This window comes from Stegodyphus dumicola, chromosome 1 (assembly GCF_044657685.1).
Source record: "Stegodyphus dumicola isolate Sdum_Otavi_A_Nest chromosome 1, ASM4465768v1".
NCBI classification, from domain to species: Eukaryota; Metazoa; Arthropoda; class Arachnida; order Araneae; family Eresidae; genus Stegodyphus; species Stegodyphus dumicola.
In genome coordinates this window covers 271,392,020-271,412,642 of record NC_140768.1, presented here as the reverse complement: position 1 = coordinate 271,412,642, position 20,623 = coordinate 271,392,020, and the positions used below count along the sequence as shown (strand labels likewise).

The 20,623-nt window shown below is 29.8% G+C and overlaps 1 protein-coding gene across 1 annotated transcript in view; it reads right to left on the bottom strand.

The window, feature by feature from the left end:
• Nucleotides 1-1,282: 1,282 nt before the first annotated feature.
• LOC118195967 (protein saal1) overlaps nucleotides 1,283-20,623 on the bottom strand; it is a 55,549-nt gene continuing 36,208 nt past the window's right edge. Inside the window, exons 7-12 of the mRNA XM_035367312.2 lie at nucleotides 19,564-19,679; nucleotides 14,681-14,804; nucleotides 11,655-11,734; nucleotides 9,656-9,823; nucleotides 9,144-9,403; nucleotides 1,283-1,494 (exon numbers count right to left, since the gene is read on the bottom strand). Coding sequence (XP_035223203.1) covers nucleotides 1,417-1,494; nucleotides 9,144-9,403; nucleotides 9,656-9,823; nucleotides 11,655-11,734; nucleotides 14,681-14,804; nucleotides 19,564-19,679 — 826 coding nt within the window. The 3' untranslated portion in view covers nucleotides 1,283-1,416. The remainder of the gene's footprint in view (nucleotides 1,495-9,143; nucleotides 9,404-9,655; nucleotides 9,824-11,654; nucleotides 11,735-14,680; nucleotides 14,805-19,563; nucleotides 19,680-20,623) is intronic.

Genomic DNA, 20,623 nt, shown 5'->3' with positions numbered 1-20,623 from the left:
TACCTCACACACCATATAACTCACTCGCTACCAAATGGTAAGATCACTGAACAGTAGTAGTTCAACTCGAGAATCTTATAAATTCACAGCTAGTTGCATGGGAATTTTTTTTTTAATTTCCCCTTTGTGGGAATGTGAATACAAGCCACTTTTTCTCAAAAAAGCTCCATGAAGCCATCTCAGTCCTTACACAGATAGCCCCCAAGTGCCAAATAACCCAATACAACCCCCTACAACTTTTAAATAGCTAAAAGTGCCAAGCAAGTAACCTGTGATAATGTGACGATTTATGGCAGTATGCAAGAGAAAACAGCAGAAAAGTGGCATATAAAATACCATGGCTTCATTCTAAATTAAATTTTTTTTTATAAAACTACACAAGACAACAGATGTTGTCTTGTGTAGTTTTATAGTGAGTGGTTGGAATATGTCGGTTCTGTGCCACAGGGTGCTCAGAGGGCAAGCCCTACTGATGGGCTAGTTATTGTGATGTCACTATACAGACAGGAAGAGTTTCTACAGGAAGGAGGAAGATAAACACTCTGACAAAGTAGTTGAAGCAGTAATAAGCGATAGAATAAGCATTTTTTTTTTGGATCATATATCTCTCCCTTTAGACACATTTTAAAATGTAGAAAATACCAAATCACAATGGACACATTTTGAGTGCAATGAATGCCATGAGAGTTTCAAGTAGAACTGACTGGCATTAAGAGACAAAAGGAAAAGAATATCCCCAAAAAGACAGTTACGTATTGCTTTTATGGAGGAGATTCCTCATCCAAACAATAACATCTCTTCCTTATTATTTTCTACTTATCCTGTCCACTTTCTTTCATACGAGTATGGCAAAATTAAATTTAGTTTGCTTTAGCTCTTTAAATTAATACTAAACAAATGCAAAATTTAAAAATCTTAGATTTTATGATTTTCATGGTAGAGAAACAAAATAATCTGTTTTAGATTAATTCCTATGGAAGAAATAATTTCCGTTCACAAGCATTTCAAATGACAAATGACCTTCAGGAACAAATTAAATTTGGAACCAGAGTTTTGCTCTGTAATAAAATCTAATTATGACGACAACTTGATTCTATAAAATTTTGGTTTTCTATGAAGATTACATCTTTAATTAGTGATTTAATTTCAGTAGAGAGTCACCAGCTTTTTAAGGTGTTCAATACTGATTTCTCTCCTTTTACGAAATATTGGTCACTTTTCAGAGATGGTCTGTTTTTATGAGAAGTTCACTGTTATTTGAATTTGAATTAAAAAAACTGAATTACTGCTATGAAATATTTATTTTTATTTACACAAATGACAATGAATATGAGTGAGGAAATAAATACATATATATATATCAATATATTTTTTACATTAGTATATTTTTATGACTTACAAAACACATCTCCAAGTTCATATAATAAGAATGCCAATATTTTCTTCAGGCACTTTTGAAGCAAAAATATCATCAAGTACTTCCTTCTCATCATCCTATAAATAAAAATGTACATCTTCAATTTAATAAAAAACGCAGATATGGATAGAGACAGGAATCAACACTCTAAATTTTTAAGCTCATTAAAAGTTAAAATGCAGTCAAATCTGAATATAATAAATATTCCCGAAGTAGTGATAAATCAAGAGCTTATGTATTAAATTAGGAAACTAAAATATACACATAAGCAATAAAACACTAAAATTATAGATTCACATAAATATGAAAATTTCATAAGAAAGTTATATAAAATCTAACAGAATCCTTATAAGAAGAAAAGGTTTTAGTATATTAAATCTTATACTCCAAATCCCTCTGACAATTTTTTGCAAAGTGTTTTCCATTGTTATATTTCTTTACAGTTTATGGGCCACAAAGCATTCAGACATGATTTGATGTACTCCTTCTCTAATGAATACAAAATGCACTGCTCAGTTTATTATTACTGCAGTGTATAGTGAAGATCTATGAACTGATATTGACAATCCAATAATATGAGATCTTATTAGTCTGTAAATGATACCTTTTATGAAATTATCTATGAAAACTAATTAATTAGATTAACTATTTTCTGCAATAAAATTCTAACTTTTCATCAATGATGCTTTACATCACTTCTTTTCATAGATTTCAGATAAAATTTAACGTATTAAGAACTTTTAATTCTGCTATAATTCAAAATTTTGTTTCAAAATCCTTGACTATTTACTTTATTAATTTTCTATATTATACGCATACTTGCCAACCTATGACACTCAAAAATCAGGAGATTTTTTTAAGAAATCAGGAGATTTTTCACAATGTTAAAATACTTTTTAAATGATAAAAATATAGTTTTTAATAATGAATTAACTTTAAATAGTTACTAAGTCTTAAATGCAAGCAAAACAAAAATACCTTAGACATAAAAAACATTTTTATTACTTGCATCGTTAAAAAAAAAAAAAAAAAAAATGACACTTTAATCAGTTTTCATATAAATGTTATGGACAGTGGCAGATTTTGCTTTCGTTAAGAAAGGAACTTCATAATTTTGTTCATAGCAATTGCCACGTAGGCCTGCTTTCGCTAATAAAAGTTTTTCTAATGTGTCATCACTAATACTAGATCTAAATTTAGTACTCGTTTTCGCAACAACACTAAAAATCCTCTCACACTCCGCATTACTATGGGGAACTGTCTGAAGATGGCCAACATAATTCTAGAGAGTTCACTATATTTTAAAATTCCATCAGCACCTTTCAATTTTACAATTAAATTCCACTGAGTGTCAATCCTAGCTGATTTATAACTTCATCCAAGTCTTCTAATTGTAAACTGCAAAATTGCGACTGCAGTATATTAGTGGCAACATAAATATCGTCATCTTTCATGACTAAACGAAGTAACACAGGAAATCTGTTCAAAAAGTACCTTATATCAGAAAAAGATGCATTTGCTAGAGCAGAAACATCAGCAACTTTAGCATGCAAAATCACTTCATCGTTGACTGGAAATTTATGTAGTATGTAATCACATACTCGACAGAAGTAACTTCTAACATTAAGATAAAACTTATTTTTGTCTTCTGCTGAAAGTTCTTCCACTACTTTTGTAGTTGCAGCTCCTATTACCATATCTTCATCTTTCTTCTGATTTTCTGTTTCACCATAAATCAAATCATATATAGAATTACAAGACAAAACACAGACTGGTTTTACAAACTTTGATAAAATGTCTTTAAACAGATCATAAATCATTGATTGCAAAACATGAATTAATGGAATTCTGCTTTGTAGAATTGCGTTAAGAACATCGAATGATGGCAAAATGAATTGTAGAAAAAAAGCAAAAAGCTTTGTTAAGGTCCGAAGAAAAAAACATAAATATTCGTTCTTCACAAGATAAACTTACAATAATCGGAAAATGTTTCGTGAGCTGAGCAATTTTTTTTATTTTGAGAGTTTGTATCAGCTTTACGCTTATATTTTGCAGTACTATTTTGAGAACTGCCAGTTGCATTGCTGAATGATGCAGAACTTACTTTATTTTTCTCAAACCTATTTTTAACAATAGAAGTAGTACTTACATCTCCATTTACTTTAGGTGCTTTATAACTTTCAATAGAGCCTTTTATCTTAACTCTCAAAGCATTTACTTCTTCTTTAAAAAATGCAAGAAGTGGGTTCCATTGATCGAGGATTCTAGATAAGCATTTCTTTAAAGACAGCCAGTGTGTACACACGTTTCAAAATTTTTCTTATTTCAGTATTATGCAGCTGTTGGAACTGTTTCAATTTTTCCTATCTTTTAGAACTCCTTTCAAGATAATAATAAATATCAACAATGTATTCATCCACATTTAATGGTAAAGAAGCTGCCCCTTTTTCAGCTGCTAAATTTAAGAGGTGACAGGTGCACCTCATAATCTGCAAATCTGAATTTGCCTTTCTTAAGATGCCTGCAACACCAGTCTTCAAGCCTACCATTACTGGTGCATTATCGGCACCAAGTGCTAAGCAATTATCCAGATGGATTGCATTTTCTTTTGAAATTTTAATAATTAGTTGTGGTATATTAAAGCCTGTCGAATGTCCTTCTAAAGTGGGGAGAGAAAGTAAACTGCACTCAATTTCTGAAGACTCTGGATTAAAAAAAGAAACAACAATTGGATACAGTTTTGAATTGGTATTATTGCTTCCATTCGTAGAGAGGCAGAACGGAGCTGTTTTAATGCAATCAATAACTGAAGATTTATTTTTCAAACCCATTTCTTTAACAATTGCACCTGTTTTGGTCCTTGCACTTGAGTATTTCTTAGCGATTTCACTATCGGGAAACATTTTTCTAAATAAAGCTGCAGCGTGATCCGATGCATTCAGTGGCAGGTTGTGCTCCAGTAAAAAGGCAGAGAACATACATTCTGCATTAATCACTTTTTGGTCTTTTGTTTCTGAAGAAAAATTTAATTTTTCGTTTTTTTCAAAACAACTCATGTTGTCCTTGTGTTTTTGTGTACGCACATGTTTGAGAACATCTGCCCTTCCACCATGCGAAATCGAAAAATCGCAACGGCAGATGGTACACATCGCAAATTTATTACATTTCCTTGAAGAAATAATGGAAGGAAAGTCAACTATGTACGATTTTTGAAACGTGCACGAGTATTTCAACTTTCTCGCAGACATAACAAAAGACGATAATTTCTGAAACTATTTCCCAAAGGCACGTGTACTCGCACAACTCAGGACAAGATGAACGAAATAGCGAAAGAACATCCAAATAACGGCCAACGGCCTTGAGCTTGCTTTGTGCTCATTGGCTAATATATGCCAGATTACACCCAGTGGAGCTCGATGCCCATTGGAGAACGACGTTTCTGGATATGTATGCTGTCACTCACAAAGCAGAAATTCTCATCTGATTCACAAGATTTTATTTTAGATATAATCTAGAGAAAATTCAGTTGCTTTCAGACATCCAAAATCACTTTTTTTTTTTTTTTGTTCATATAACGAAGTATGAAGCCAAGTTCCATTAAAATCGTGAGAAATAATAAGAATAAGAAAAAGTCGGGAGAAATATATTGTAAATCGGGTTGGCGGGAGAGCGGTCGAAAATCGGGAGTCTCCCGCCTAAATCGGGAGAGTTGGCAACTCTGTATACGTTATTAAACTTATTTAAATTTGGACAAGGTTTTTATCTTAAATGTCTGAAAATGGGAAGCTACCAAAAAGATTTAATTAATTGAGTATGGAAAAGATGGAAATCATTCTATCTTCTTGAGCTTAGATCAGCTAATCAATCCCAACCAGTAAACTGGCTCAAAGAACTTTGGGAAAACAATACAGTTTTGATTAAGTGATGACAATGTACCTAGACTTTTATGATGAATGGGAATTGTGATAAAAACTGCATACTAACTTGATCTTGAGAACTCATAGGACCTGCATTAGAGACCTGGGCTACAAATTTCAGGAGATTACATGCATGTTTCCTGTTGCAATTTCAGTGGTCAGGATTGTCTGTATGAGGTACAAGTAACTGCACTAGAGACTTCTATTGTAACAGATCAGATTTTCTAACTTCATTACTTAAGATATTATTTAAATAATTTATAAATTACACAATATTTTCAAATACCTTACAGGGGGGAACTCTTTACTTTATTGAAAATACATATAAACTGCAATTTCATATTTAAAACAAAACAAAAATGATTGAAATTCAGTACATTCAAAGAATACTTATTTAAATACTTGAAAAAACATTCAATCACTTCAGCTAAGCTTTTTTATTAAAATATTTGAAAAATATTTATTCACTTGACTGCACTGTGCTTTTAATGAGCATTACTCACATCATTCAATTCATTATACATTCTTAAGATGCAGCATGTCAGTGATTAGTGCATTATGTAAAATTTTAGGCAACTAAATTCTTAAATATAAAATATAGGTATACTGCCAAAAATGCTACAGTAACTTTTCAATTAGAGTCATGCATCTATAACTATAGATGATACATTCCAAGATTTACAAGATACTTCAAAACTGTGTGTAATATCAAATGCAATAAAGTGATATTCATGCAACATGCTTAAAAATAATATAGTTGATAAATTTCCACTTCTGAACTGCCAGAAATTGTGCTAGTTAAACATTTATTAGCATAGGTTGAACAATTAGTCATTTAGCTGCCTCATTATCAAGGACACTGTGCAAGATGCACCACAAAAGGCAATTGATTATACATCCCTGAAAAGGGGAAGGTGCCATTCTAACTTTGATGTGGAACACTCCAGATAACAGATTTCCCTGCCCCTCATTCCCTAGCACCAAGCCCCTTGAGAAGACCTTTAGCTCAACAATATTTTATGTGCCCCCAGGGTGAAAAAGGGTGCTGAAAATATTATGGCAAAAACATTGTGCATGAAAATGTCACAAAGAACACAATGCAAGGAGAAAACACCACACCTCTGTTCTAAATGATATCATCACAGTATCATGATACAAAATATCATCAATGAAAAATAAAGCAATTCAAAAATGTTGTTTATCATATAAAATATCATCGTAAAAAATAAAGCACCTACAAATTATCACATAATGATAACATCGCAGACACATGTTTTTCAGGCTTTAAAAGTGGTAAATAATATTCTCTTTTTATAAAAGTGTATTGGTAGTTTTGCATGATAGTCTAAAAAGATTACAAAAGGAAAGCTAATTCCACAAGGTTGCCTATATTAAAACCATGTAATTAAATATCAAATTGTAAAATTATTTTCTTTCACATGTTTGTTAATCTAATATCTTTTATTAAAAATCCATTCTTGTTTTGTTTCAATTTATTCATCATCTTAATGTATCTGTTGACACTACTTTCTGAGTAGTACTGAATATGTAAATAACCTAAATATGTAACCCTACTTAAATATTATGTAGACATGTTTCAAAATAACTAATGAATCAACATCCAAAAAATTAATTGTACTCTGTACCCTATAAATGAGAATGACACTTTAAGGTGTCATTCTCATTTATAGGTTCTTTAAGATGTAATAAACTGAAACAAAAGAAGATATACTTTTTACAGATTAACAAAGTGAAACAAAATAATTTTGCAATTTGATAGTTAATTAAACAATTTTAATATAGGTAACGTCATGCAGTTACACAACTTTCCTTTTCTAATCTTGTCTAGACTATATTTTTCATGCAAAACTACCACTACAGTTTTATAAAAGAAGTTAATTAAATAATGACCTCGAACAATTATATATAAGTTTAAAATTCTATTAACTGCTGTACATAGTTTTCAAAAACTGAAAATGAGTAGCAAATTAGTGTAAAGTCTCCTTCTTTTGTTGCAAAAATGCATTAGAATTAAAAAAAAAAAAAAAAAAAAAAAAAATGAAATATGGAAGTAAAAATATTCCTCACTCCTTCTTGTGCTCATAAATCATTATGCAAATATACATTTACAGTTTTTAAGGTCTCAAAAACATGTCTTTGGCATTACTGCTGTGCATGATTTGTAGGCATTTTATTTTTACTCTGATATTTTTTATGACAATATTTTTTAGCTGCTTTTTTCAACGATAATGTCTAACATCCTCCAGTACTTTCAGTTATCAACACAAATAAAAAACATTGTTATGTTATATGTTATGTACAGTTATACTGAACATGCTACATGTACAGTATCATTTATAATTTCAAAGGGTGCCATGGGAGTGCTCTTTTATTAAGAATTGTAAGCAACAAAATACTAGTCCAAATTATGCATTTAGGCTCATAATCATATCTGTAATTCTGTTCTGTAAAATCTGTTCTACTTTTGTTCAGGCTGCAGAACCTCACCTTATTGTGACCCATTTTTAATTAATGTTCACTTTGTAATTTAAAAAGAGTTTAATTTGCATAACTTTTTTTTTTTTTTTTTTTCAGAATGATAAACTACAGACACTGAATTAGCAGATACACAGTCCTGTATTAACTGCTATAAAAATTAATAGTTCAGTTTTATAAAAATTGAATGCCTATTATTTGATAAGATTCCATGCAGAGTTATATAAATACAAAGCTCTTTCAATTCTTAACCCTTTCCAGATGGGCATTCCATATTTGCATTGCCTATGAATACCTCTCACAGCCAAGCCTCCTACCCATGCATCACTGGAGAACATGCATAAGGGATGGGAGATGCATATGCATATTTTAAGCTGAAACATTTTTTAAAGACCATTAGATGATGTCTGGTGTCCATTACTTATGAACTTAATATACTTTAAGATCCTGACCTTAAGTTTAATCCCATTCTGCCTAATATCGGTGTCAGTTGTTGCAGGGAGGAAGGAAAGCATAATGTAGACAAACAGAACTCCACTCTTTAACTCACCATGTGATATAAACATTCAGGTTCCTTTATTCTTTTAATTTTTTTCCCACTAGGGTAGGGTCTTTTGTAGGGTTGTGTTATGCTTTGCATTGCTTATATTTCGTGCACTTATGACACTGTACCTTTTTATTTTGGAAAGCCTCCACTTTTAGTTTTATGATGAGCAAACATTTATCAGAAGAAGGATATACTCACATAGTAAATGAGCCAATAATGACATAAATAAGAGTAATGATTCATATTTTAAAGAGTTAAGAGAGCAATATTTCTAGTGATTCTGATATGGATATTTTGTCAGAGACAGAGCTCATCAAGTGCCTGCCTTCCCCTTCCCATGAAATACTTTTTTTTACTTCTTTTAAATGGTCTTTCTTGTATTTTTTAAAATCTATTTTAATTTAAAACTTCGGAATAATCTGAATACCATTTCCAAAAATCATTTCTCAAAGTAAGCAGTTTCTTTTACATATATTTTCATGTAAAGGAAAAAGATTATTAAACCCTAATTTTAACATATATGATAGCTTAAGTAATAATCTAAATAGTATCAAAAATTATGATGTTATGATCTAAACTTTTCCCCTCTTAAGTTAGTGACGCAAAACCTGTCCCGTGGAATGACTCCTTTCTGTCTCCCATCTGTCTCCAGGGAATGTCTTAAACAAAGGTATGCAAGCTCGAAAGGGTTTATGTGATATATTTCTTTTAATACACATAGTACTAGTATGAAATTAAAAAGTAACATTAAAAAAAAAATTCAAACCTTTTCAATATATTGAGACAAGCAAGTAGCTGCGTGGTTAATTTTTCGAGCAAGTACCATCCAACAATTGAAATTCTCTTCTGTCATCATTGTTATATAAGTTCTACCATTTCTATCTTCTGTTCTTCTTAATATTCGAGGTCCTGCTTCATCTTCTTCATCCATAAAGGTCATAACCTTTACATTTTCCCTTTTGACATCAGAAATTAGACTGTTTACGTGACAAGAAACTTTATGAATTGCTTTTAAGACGTCAATATCTAAAAATTCATTAAATAAACAAAACAGCCTTTTAAAAAAATTGTTAAAAAATTTACAAAATTTCTAGCAATAATAAATTTAAAAAAAAGAAATGCATAAAAAATCAAATTATTAATTAATCAGAATATTATACTCAAAATACAATTTAAAAATGAATTAATTTAATAAGAAAAATGGTGAAATCAATGAAGATTAAAAACAAATTCTGTGGGTAAATATAATGTTTAATGAAATATATTGCTTTTACTCACCTGTTGATATCATTTCACGATCCAATCCTGGACACTGCAATAATCTACCATAAATTTCAAAAGTAAGAGTTATAATAGTTAGTCTTGAAACATCAGGTAAAGCTTCTTCATCTCCAAGGTTCAGGAAGAAAGCAAAAAACAGTCGATTCAATTCTTTAAAATGTTTAGCTAAAAAAAATTATTTATTAAAAAATTTATGGCTGGAAATATAAAATGAATAACAGATGAAAAGTGATTCAAAAACTTATAAGAAATTAAGAATGAAAAGGTTTGAATGAATAACTAAAAAATAATTCAAAAAGTTATTAAACAGCATTTTTATGCACATAAAATGTGTCACATAGCTGGTATAGAAATTCTCGTTTTATCACAATTCAACAAGGAATTAATGCCTTTCTTAAAATCTTTTGATCTAAAAGTTTATACAATTCTCCTACCTTTAAAAGGAAGTTTATTTTTATGAAAAGAAATGAAAAATAAAAACAATATTTTATTACACATGGAAAACATACATATGCAATCTGTATGTTCAGTAAATATATTTATATGATAATATAATCTGTGCTGAATATTTATTAAAATGCAAACCATTTGCAAAAACAACATTATTTATAACATAAAGCACTCTAACTATTACAAAATATTTTTTGCACAAGATTCATAAAGTGTGGCAGGATTTTGCGAATTCTGGAAAAGATAATGTCTATGATATTTTTTCATGATATTGAAGGATTCCCACTGAAATTCAACTTTTAATTTCTCTGGTTTTCTATGAAAAAGTGAAAAACTACTAATAATATTAAATGTGAGTAACTAATACTATATGCAACTTAACATAAAATAGAATGAAATAAATGAGAACATTACAAAAATTTAATTTAGCTTACTCATTACGGTAAACCAGATGAAAGAAATTTATGCAGGAAACATACAGATATATGGGCTCTACCCATGCACCATTAAAGAAAATAGGTAAGGTTTTTAAACTGAAATATTAAATCTGGGGGAAAAAACTGCTCATTTTTCAAAAGACAATTTTAACAGTATATCATTCATAACAAGTAATACTCTTATAACATACCATACTAAAACTGAAGAGTTAGGAATTGCACCACACTGAAAACAGTGTTTATACATAGTCATTTATCATTGCATATACTACACAGTGTAGTGACTTTTAAATTATATTACTTATTTTGGAAGAGTGATTACATTTAAACAGAGGGCTAACATAATAGTTACATATTTTTTAATGGCTTATATATTTTAAATTGTACAATTGTTACATGTTAGAATTAAGTTAAATATTTTGTAGGGAAAATATATAAAATTAGCATTTGCTTTCTCTTTCATATGGGAAGAACTTTATCTAACACACAAACTTGTTATTATTTGTGAAGACTGGTCTGCATGTATTTTTTAAAACACGTCCTTCACTTCTTTTGGTATAATTTCTTTTCCTGACTTTTCTGAAAAAAGTTTATATTTTTCTTGACTGTCCTGATTTCTGTCTCTAAGTGGTAGTAGTATGCATGGAAGCATTTGTAATAGCAGTTGTAGAGATCATATAATAGAAAATATATTACTTAGAGATAATAAAATAGCAATTTTCGAAATGTCAGATGAAAAATCTTCATAGATAAAGCAATACTGCATTAATATAAAAAAGTACAATTTTTAAATGAAATTTGAAAATTAAAGTACAAAATATTTTAAAATGGAAGAAACCTCAATATTGCAGGTAATACTTTTAATTTTCCAATGTTAATTTTTTCACAATTTTACAAGGTAAAATATGCTTTATAATATAATTAATAAAATGCAGGAATTTTAATTTAAAAAAAGGCAAATTTACTGCAATGGAATTTGCTTAATAATGGAGACAAGTAATCATTAGTACTAAAGAAAAATGACAATTAACATTTTAATTTTCATGACAAATTACTTCAGGATAAAATAAAAAACTATATACAATCAATTATAAAAATACTAAACTTACCACATAGTTTTACATTAGGTGGATAATAGCATAAAGTGTGCAACAAACCAAAAAAGGTATCCAAACTCTGTTCACACTTCCTGCAGAAAAAATAAAAATTTGTTGCAGATATCACATTTCAAACAAAATGACGAACTGAATTAAAAGAATCACTTTAATTCAGTTTTACATCTAATACACATTTCTCCCATTCTGCACTAGTTAAGTGTTCTCTATAAAACAATTTATAAGCCAAATGGATACACAAACACAAGAGGATTATTAATTTACATGAAAACAATTCAGAACATTCCTCAAATCTAAAGGAAATAAAATCTGTTAAACTCAAAGAGCATTTCTTAGATCTAAAGGGAAAAAAATAAAAAGACAATTTTCCAAATATTTCATTTCTCTTCTTAAACAACAATAAAACATACTGTTATCAACATGTATGTCTAAATATTTCTTGCTGGTATAAAAACTCTACTCAAACAAAAATTCAATTTTAAATCTGTGATATTAGCACTTGTAATTCATTTTTGAAAGTAAAATGGTACAACAGGAAAAATAGCTAAGAAGTACACTAGCATTTGAATGAATGGCTGGCTACAGAAACGAATACACACATTCACATATAAGATCTAGCATTACAACAAAATTTCATCACCACTATTTCATTTTATTTTGGAAAAGGCTGACAATATAGCAAAATTGGAAGTTGAAGAAAACGATATTCTCACATCATTTCTTCAATAGTTAAACTGGCATGCTCAGCACATTCATACAGCTCTGATTCTTTCACAGAAAATAATCTTTTTTAAATACTGTTTAGGTCTCTAGTTACTGTTTTCTGAATCCCTTCAAATAATTAATTTTTAAGTTAAAAATAATTAACTTTGAAGTGAGATCTCACTTAAAAAAATAGTCTGCAGGTACTAAATCTAACAAAAAAAGTAGAATACCTGAGAATAGTGATATTTTTCTTTGCTAAAAATTGCCTGAAGAATAGAATAGCATGACAGCAAAAACCATTTACTCAATTCGCTTTTACTAACCTAACACTTTGAATTCTCTCTAGAAGTTTGTAACAAATATAAAATTCATCATTTGCCCCTCATGAAAAATTCCTTATGAATTATTCCTTCATAACCAAAATAAGGGTTATTGAGATTTCTCAAACCAAATTTTCTGTAGCTGTGGTGAACCTTCTCCAACCCAAGCAGATAATTTCACTTTTGTACGAGGATGTTCAACAAAGAACCATATTTAATCTGCAGTCACAATTTGTTTAAAAAAATATCAGGATTAATGTCTGCCATTTGGATAAATACATTTGCTCAGCTTTCAAATCCACGACAGCAGACATTCACTGGATCGAAGCAAACAACTAATTGCCCAGAAAATATTACCTGTAAACAGATGATATTTTAGGAAAAGCAAGTTGAGATGCCATAGTAAAAATGCTATCAATTGAAACCATTTGGAAAAATTGTGGTCATTTGTTAAAAAAAGGAGGGAGAAATCAGTCCTAAAATTCTGTATATGCTATACGTTATTAGAATATTTGAAACTTATAGTTACTTTTATTTACCACATTACTTTTGTACCAAAATGTACAGCATACAAAATGTACATATTAAAAAGTACAGCTAAAATAATTTTTTAAATGATTTAACTCTTTTATGTTGACGAGCAATGCATTTTTACAAAATCAAAGAATTAAAAGATTTTATATAATTCAAAACTACCTTAATGTAAGAAAAACTGTTTCAACAATTAATAAAAATATCTAATATAAATAAAATTTATGACATACAATCAATAATTAATGAAACTTTCCTCTAATTAAAGATTGGATTTTTCGTAAATTCTAAAAAATCTTTAAAGGAAAGTAGTATTGAAATTCTCTGCCAATATCAAAGACTTGGTAAATGAAAGCGGCTTATTTTCATATTATAAATATAAAGAAAAATAAATAAATAAATTTATGTGACCAATACATACCGTATTTGACAGCATATAAGATGCACTGGCATATAAGATGCACCCTTATTTAGAAAGCCACTCACACGTAGATGTAGAAAAAGTTATGTGTGTCTAGACCTTTATCCGGGCTAAAATAACATTCAGTATTGAAAGTTAACCTGTGTCCTTCACGTATAAGACGCATGTAACTTTTTTTTAGACCAAATTTAGGAAAAAAAGTGTGTCTTACGTGACGTCAAATATGGTACCTATCCAAATCATATTAAATCTAAATTAATATTATCCATTTATGCAATGGTAAGCCTGGATATAACAGTGAACAAATAAATTCTAATACTGTACAGTAATATCAAAAGAATAATAAAAAAATTCAGAAAAAATAAATAAAAACTAAGGCTTTACAGCTATACAGAATTTTTATAATAATAACGATTATGATAAAGTGTTAGCAGCATATACATTTTTTTTAAAGTAAGATTAAGTCGTTAAATACTTAATTCTGTTTACTTTTTTCCATAAGCCATTAAATACTTATGGAAAAAACAGCTAGAGAAAGAGCCTAGCTGTTTTTTCCATAAGTATTTAATGTTAAGGTTTCAAATTCAAATAAGTTTTAAATTAAAGCCCAAAATCTACACAAACCTCAATGGGGTTTGGGGAGGAATTCTTTTCTTTTTCGCGAGGGGAAAGCAGCTTAATTGGCCCTGAATTGGCACATATAATTTAAAAATTAAAAAAAAAAAAAAAATAGGCTGATTTCTAAATTATGAATATAATAAGAATTCTATAAAACAGGAAGCTTTGTTAGCCATAACGGTTCAACTTTACTTTTTTCCTATCACTGCTGGTTTAGTTTGGCACATATATCATTTTACTTATTACTTAATTTGATTTTGTTTCCCACTCCCCTCAACAAATTTCCCCCTACTGCCTTTTTTTACATGTTTCATCCGAAAATGCTTGGATATCTTGATAAACTACTTATAATGCTAAAACACAGGAACCGAAACCTGGAAAGAATAGATTTTTTCTTTACAATATATTTTTTTTCAAATACTCACAGTAACTGCTTGCCACCTTCAACGATCGCTGCTAAGTGAGCTTGTTGACCCCATGAATAACAATATATCAAATTTTCCATCAAAATAGTATCTAACAATTGATATGCTTCTTGCAGTACAGCACCTACATTGAAAATAAGAAACAGCTCAAATTTAAAATAACATTTTTCAGTTACTGTGATGTTTATAAACTATTACATATTGACACAAATCCTTTTCTTTTTAAAAGTAAAAATGAGCTACATACAAAGCTGTGTGTGCTATTTGAAGTACAAATTTATTCAAAAAAACATCACACAAATTCAAAAATTGCATAAAATTTGTTTCTCCAAAGCCCTATTTCAATATTTATGAGGGCAAAGCCATTTGAAGTAACTCATGAGAAATATCTAAGCAGTTACATTGCTGGGAGTTACTTAAATAAACAAATATAATGTTGCTAGGGGGAAGAGTGATTTTTTTCCTCCCCCTTCACAAATGCTTTGAATAGTAAAATATTTTATCATCATTTGAGTAGTGTGCATGAAAAATCATAAATTTGATACTAGTTCGGATATTATGAATTATACTTAAAATTAGATTCCATAAAACACAGAAATTTTGATACCTTGCATTATTTTTACAATACACATTATGTATTCTGCTTAAAAAGTACTACTACTTAATAAACTTGCAAGATTTTAGGAGGGGAGGGACAAAGAATACACCTCTCTTAATGGAGCCACTTAGCACCAACCATAAATGCTGGAATGAAATCCAACCAGACGATGGTGGCAACTCCAATAATAAGTAAAGCTTCATGACAAGCTATTTCATTAAATCCAGAATAAATATAAAAAGTAAAGACAAACACAAAACATATTTTACCAGATTAGTTTCAGATTTCAAAGGAAAATTTCATTTAACACTGCTGAAAACAATTGTATCTTTTTGTCCAATCGCTGTAACATGAATTTGAAATTATAGGAATCTACAAAGTGGAAACTGATAGTGCTCTAATGTTTATTTCACCATTTTGCACATGTCATTTTATATCACAATCAAGAACATTATTGTTAAATTGCAGGTGTTCATATTCAGTATTTGCCAATTCATTCACTAAATATTATTAAATATAAATAAAATGTACATATCAATGGAAATCCTTAAACTTTTTATTCCAGATATTTCTTTATAACAGAATAACAGGAAAATTTTACTACTCTTTAAAAGCATTCATTAAATTATGAATATAAGATAGTGATGCTCATGAAATTAAATTTTTAAAATGTTTAAGAAATTGGATCTCAATATCTGAAAATAGAGAATTGTTGTTTGGGGATGAGGAAAATAAAAAACTACATATTTTGCTCATAAATTTTCAATAGAAAAGCAACATTATGAAATTTAAAAATATATTTGATAGCTTTCAGTTACCAAAACCTAGTACCTCAGCATTCCATGAAAGGAAACAAATGAAAAAATTCTAGATATTAATTAAATCAATAAATTTATCAAAATGAGATGCATGCATTAAATTTCAAATATTTAAAAACAAAAACTGATGCAAGATCATCTCAAAAAGCAACTAAACAAGTTCATTATTTTAATAATTTAATAATTTCTCATAGACACTATAATAAAAAATAATAAAAAAGATTATACACTGAAAAGAGAAATTATTATAAACACCAGGTATGCAACTTTGTAAATGAGTACAATGAGAGCCAATTACTTGTGAGCTGTTATGGTCGTCAGTGCCACGAAGTATAAATATCAGAGCTTCAATAAACATGTTAAAAATTGTGTCACGGCTAAAGGCAGGAATCTTAAGCAAGTTTGACCATGGACAAATTGTCGCTGCTCACAGTGTTCAGTATCAGTAAATGCTGAATTGCTACGCAAGTCATGCGAAACTGTTTCATAGATGCACAAAAATACTTCAAGAGAAAAATTTATGTAAATTGAGCAAAATGTGGTCATAAACTAGCAACTAATGTTCAAGTTGCTCAGACAGTCATATCATATCAATGACAAGAAGCGACACCTTACATCAGATTATGCCATTTTAATTTGGGAGCACAAGGACTGCTATTTGGCAACTGAAGCAACTTACTTATAACAACTGACAGCCATCTTTAGCTTCATTGCTAAACAGAAAGATATTGATTGCTACAGCTGAGGTTTGTGAAATAAAATTGCCACTAGATGGTAAAACACTGAAAATGTGTCACCTCGTTTGATTAATCAAGACTTCACTATAGCTGGATGTGCTGCAAGTGTCTACATTTATGTTCTTGTCAATTGCTGCATTTCATTAGTAAGAATGGAAAGAATTACATCTGTACAGGAAGCATATGAAGTAGCATGTGTTTACTGAATAAGTTCATCACTTGTTCCATATATATAAAGGACAGCAAAGTTGCATTGAAATCTGTTTATCATCTTCTGTCTGCGGTGAACATTTAATTAATGGTCAATATGTCTCGTCAACAGTGGAGGATGCCATACCAACAACTAACGGAGATCATACGAGGCTGCCTCATCAGTAAGAGAGAGGGTGGACTTTGCAAATAGTGATACATGTTTGGAAGAAATGGACAGAGTAGAATCAAATAAGGCAAAATCCTGGTAGTGAGTCATGCACAACGGCACAGAACGACAGACACCTCATTTGCAAATAGTGTAAGGAATTGTACAGCATCCTCTCGTGTGTTAGCACAATGTTGTGTTGTCTAGCTCCAAGGTTCATCACTGTCTGCTGCAGCATGAACTGCATACAAGGCTTCCTCTATGCAGGATTTCCCTGTCAATGAATCACAAATGCCTCTGACTTCAATGGGCATGGCAACAAATATTTTCTTCGATGAATCTTGCTACAATCTGGAGTACAATGATGGAAGAGTATGTGTCAGATGTTATAGAGGGGAATGTCTGCTCCCACAGTGTGTTATTCAGCATTATACCGCACAAATACCTCACATCGTGGTGTGAGTAGCTATTGGGTTAAAATTGTCAATCCCATCCTCAAAAGTGATTGCTACATAAAGGAAGTTTGTGGAGCCAGAGGTTCTCCCCATTCTTCGATATATTCTAGGTGCTGTATTTCAACAGGATATGCACGTTTCTGTCATGTTTCCTATGCACATGTTTCTGAGACTGCACAAATCTTCTTTAACAACAGGTTTCTCATATTCACTGAATATGTCGCCCATTAAGCATGTTTGGAATTTCATCAGGCAGCGAAAAGCTCATACAGGTTGTGAAGCACACACTGAACTCTGGCATCAAGCTGAAGTCATATGAAATGCCATTCCCCTGGATTACATTCAGAACCTGTATGATTAAATGCCACAACATGTACAGGCTCTTATCGCTCAGCGTGGACAGATCAACTAGTGATTTCTGACATTCTTTTTTTTTTTTTTTTTGTTTTTGTTTTGTAAATTTGATCATTTATTTTTACTAATATCAGTAATATGAGAAATAAATTTCATACATTTCTGATAATTCCTTTCCATACATTTCTGACAATTCCTTCATGGTGCTGCATTTTCCACAACATTCGTCTGAGTAAACATTATATGTGATCATCATATGTGAGTAATTATTACATACAATTATATGTGGACATTATATGCGAGTAAAATTATTATATGTGATTAACACAAACATTATAAGTGAGTAAAACCTGAAATTGGGGCAAATAGAAGTCAGAAATCAGGATGGTAACATAAATAGAATATCATCAGCTAATCCTCTATCAATTCATAACATTACAAAAGATTGTTAAATTTTATTGTTTAAAGTTCAGCTTTCTTCTAATCACATATCTTTATATTAGTCTGTAGCTTTTGGTTAAACAAGGATTAGGTTTGCTACTTGTGCTTTTAATTATATATTAATAGTATAGATAATTATATATGTTCATCTGATTATTTATCCCTATATAAATTCATTGAAGGACCAATAAGTTCACATAAATAATGTAATAAATCCACTTTCAAAGTTGTTGCTTTTGTACAAAAATACAGTTGTACAGTTGATGCTTCCTTTAACAGCACCTCATGTCCTAAAGAAATATAAAAAGGTTTTAATAAGTGGGCACTACAATGAAAGTGGGTTTAACATACTCTAACCTAAAAAGGGCCTCTTTTTCGCTCAGTCTCTGTAATAGAACATTGTTGTTACAAATGATCACCATAATTGGTAAGACTGCACTAACATCTGTCATTAAACCAGTTCTGCAAATGACAATTTTTATTTTAGATATCCTCCAGTTCAACCAACATCTTATTTTTTCAGTTCCTCATGGGGGGAAGGGGGGAATCTACATGAAACCACTAAAAGTTTTCCAGTGTGAAAGTTCAGTGAAATGGAAAAAAAAAAAAAAAAAAAAAAAAAAAAAAAAAAAAAAAAATCCATAAAATACATATATAAGTGACCTGTCAAGAAAAAAAAGAGCTCTCATGGAAAAATTTCAGTGGGAAACTAATTTAAATTTATGTTACAGAAAGGAAAATCATGAGCACACCCATGTATACCAGCTTGTTCTGCTAACAAAGTGAACCCAACATGCAATAAACTATCAATGCTCTGCAGATTTAGTAATTCTACTATGAATGGCTCTTTTATTTGAAAGACTAGATAGAACACAGTGTAATATAATTTTTTTGTACAAAACAATGTAAAACTTAAAGTAGAAAAAAATATTATAAAATAAAATCTTATGAAAATGAAACCAAAATTTAAGTTTTATTGTTTCTTAAAACAGACAGTTTTATCAATAAAGTAATTAGAAATAAATATGTATTTACAACAAATTATCAGTAACTAATCTCTATTGAACTAAGCAATTAAAAAACTGTTAATATATAAACATGAAAAGTTTTATTAACATTTACCATTTAAACTATTTTCAAAAATGAATTTTATATTTTCCATGAAAAAAGGATGTTCTTCAAAAGCATCAAACCAAAAATGTTGACTTTTTTTATTTGCAACACCACACTGAATTAATCTATAGAAAAAGATAAAAATTAGTAACAGTTTGCAATCCCAAATATATCTAAATACCTTAAGGATTAAAATTTGAAGTATTATAAAATAACAGATATAACATGACATTATTATAAACAGAATGATCCAAATAGCTGTGTATAAAATGAAATTAAAGTAAACAAAATCAAAGCATAATTTGCTCTTTCAACCTAATCTGACCACGTTTTATTAAACTTAAAAGTAACTGTCTGCTCTTTCTGTTGTATTTATATTAATTTACACACAATTGATACTGTTTAACTCTTATACATAGAAAGTCATTTATATCTTTCTATGATAACAATGAATTTCAAGCTAAATAGGGGTAAGGTTTTGTTTAAATTATTTCCATTTGCCACAGTGCTTTCATTTCCAATTTGTCAAATAAACATTGATGCCTCTACAAATGTTTCATTAATGCTTACCAACGCCATTTAATTGTGTGTAGCATTATACTATGGCATGTTTCTGAGCATATAGCCTGAATCTTATGTAATTGGTAATTAGAAAAAAATTATCAATTAAAAAAAATCTGAGACCTTTCAGATTTATATTATGCCCAAAAGGGTATTTTTTTAACTTTTGTGTGTTACCTTTATTTATTAAATATCATGTTCTTAGCACTTAAACCATAAAATTTAATTCAACAGCAATATCACAAAATAATTTTAAAAGAGCCTATTTTTAGAATTTCAGATACACAGTCTCACATGCTAGAGATAAAATTGTCCCCCCCCCCTACAGTTTTGCCATTTTAAAATTCAGTTTGTTAATCAAAAATTCGTAAAAATTTTACAAAATATGAAACAGATAATAAAACAAATTCGAAATTCAAAACTCAGGTTTCTAGGTACTCGTGTTCGAGTTTGGTTATTCAAAATTTGGCGTAGATACTAAAAGTCAGTTATGTTTCACATTCTGATC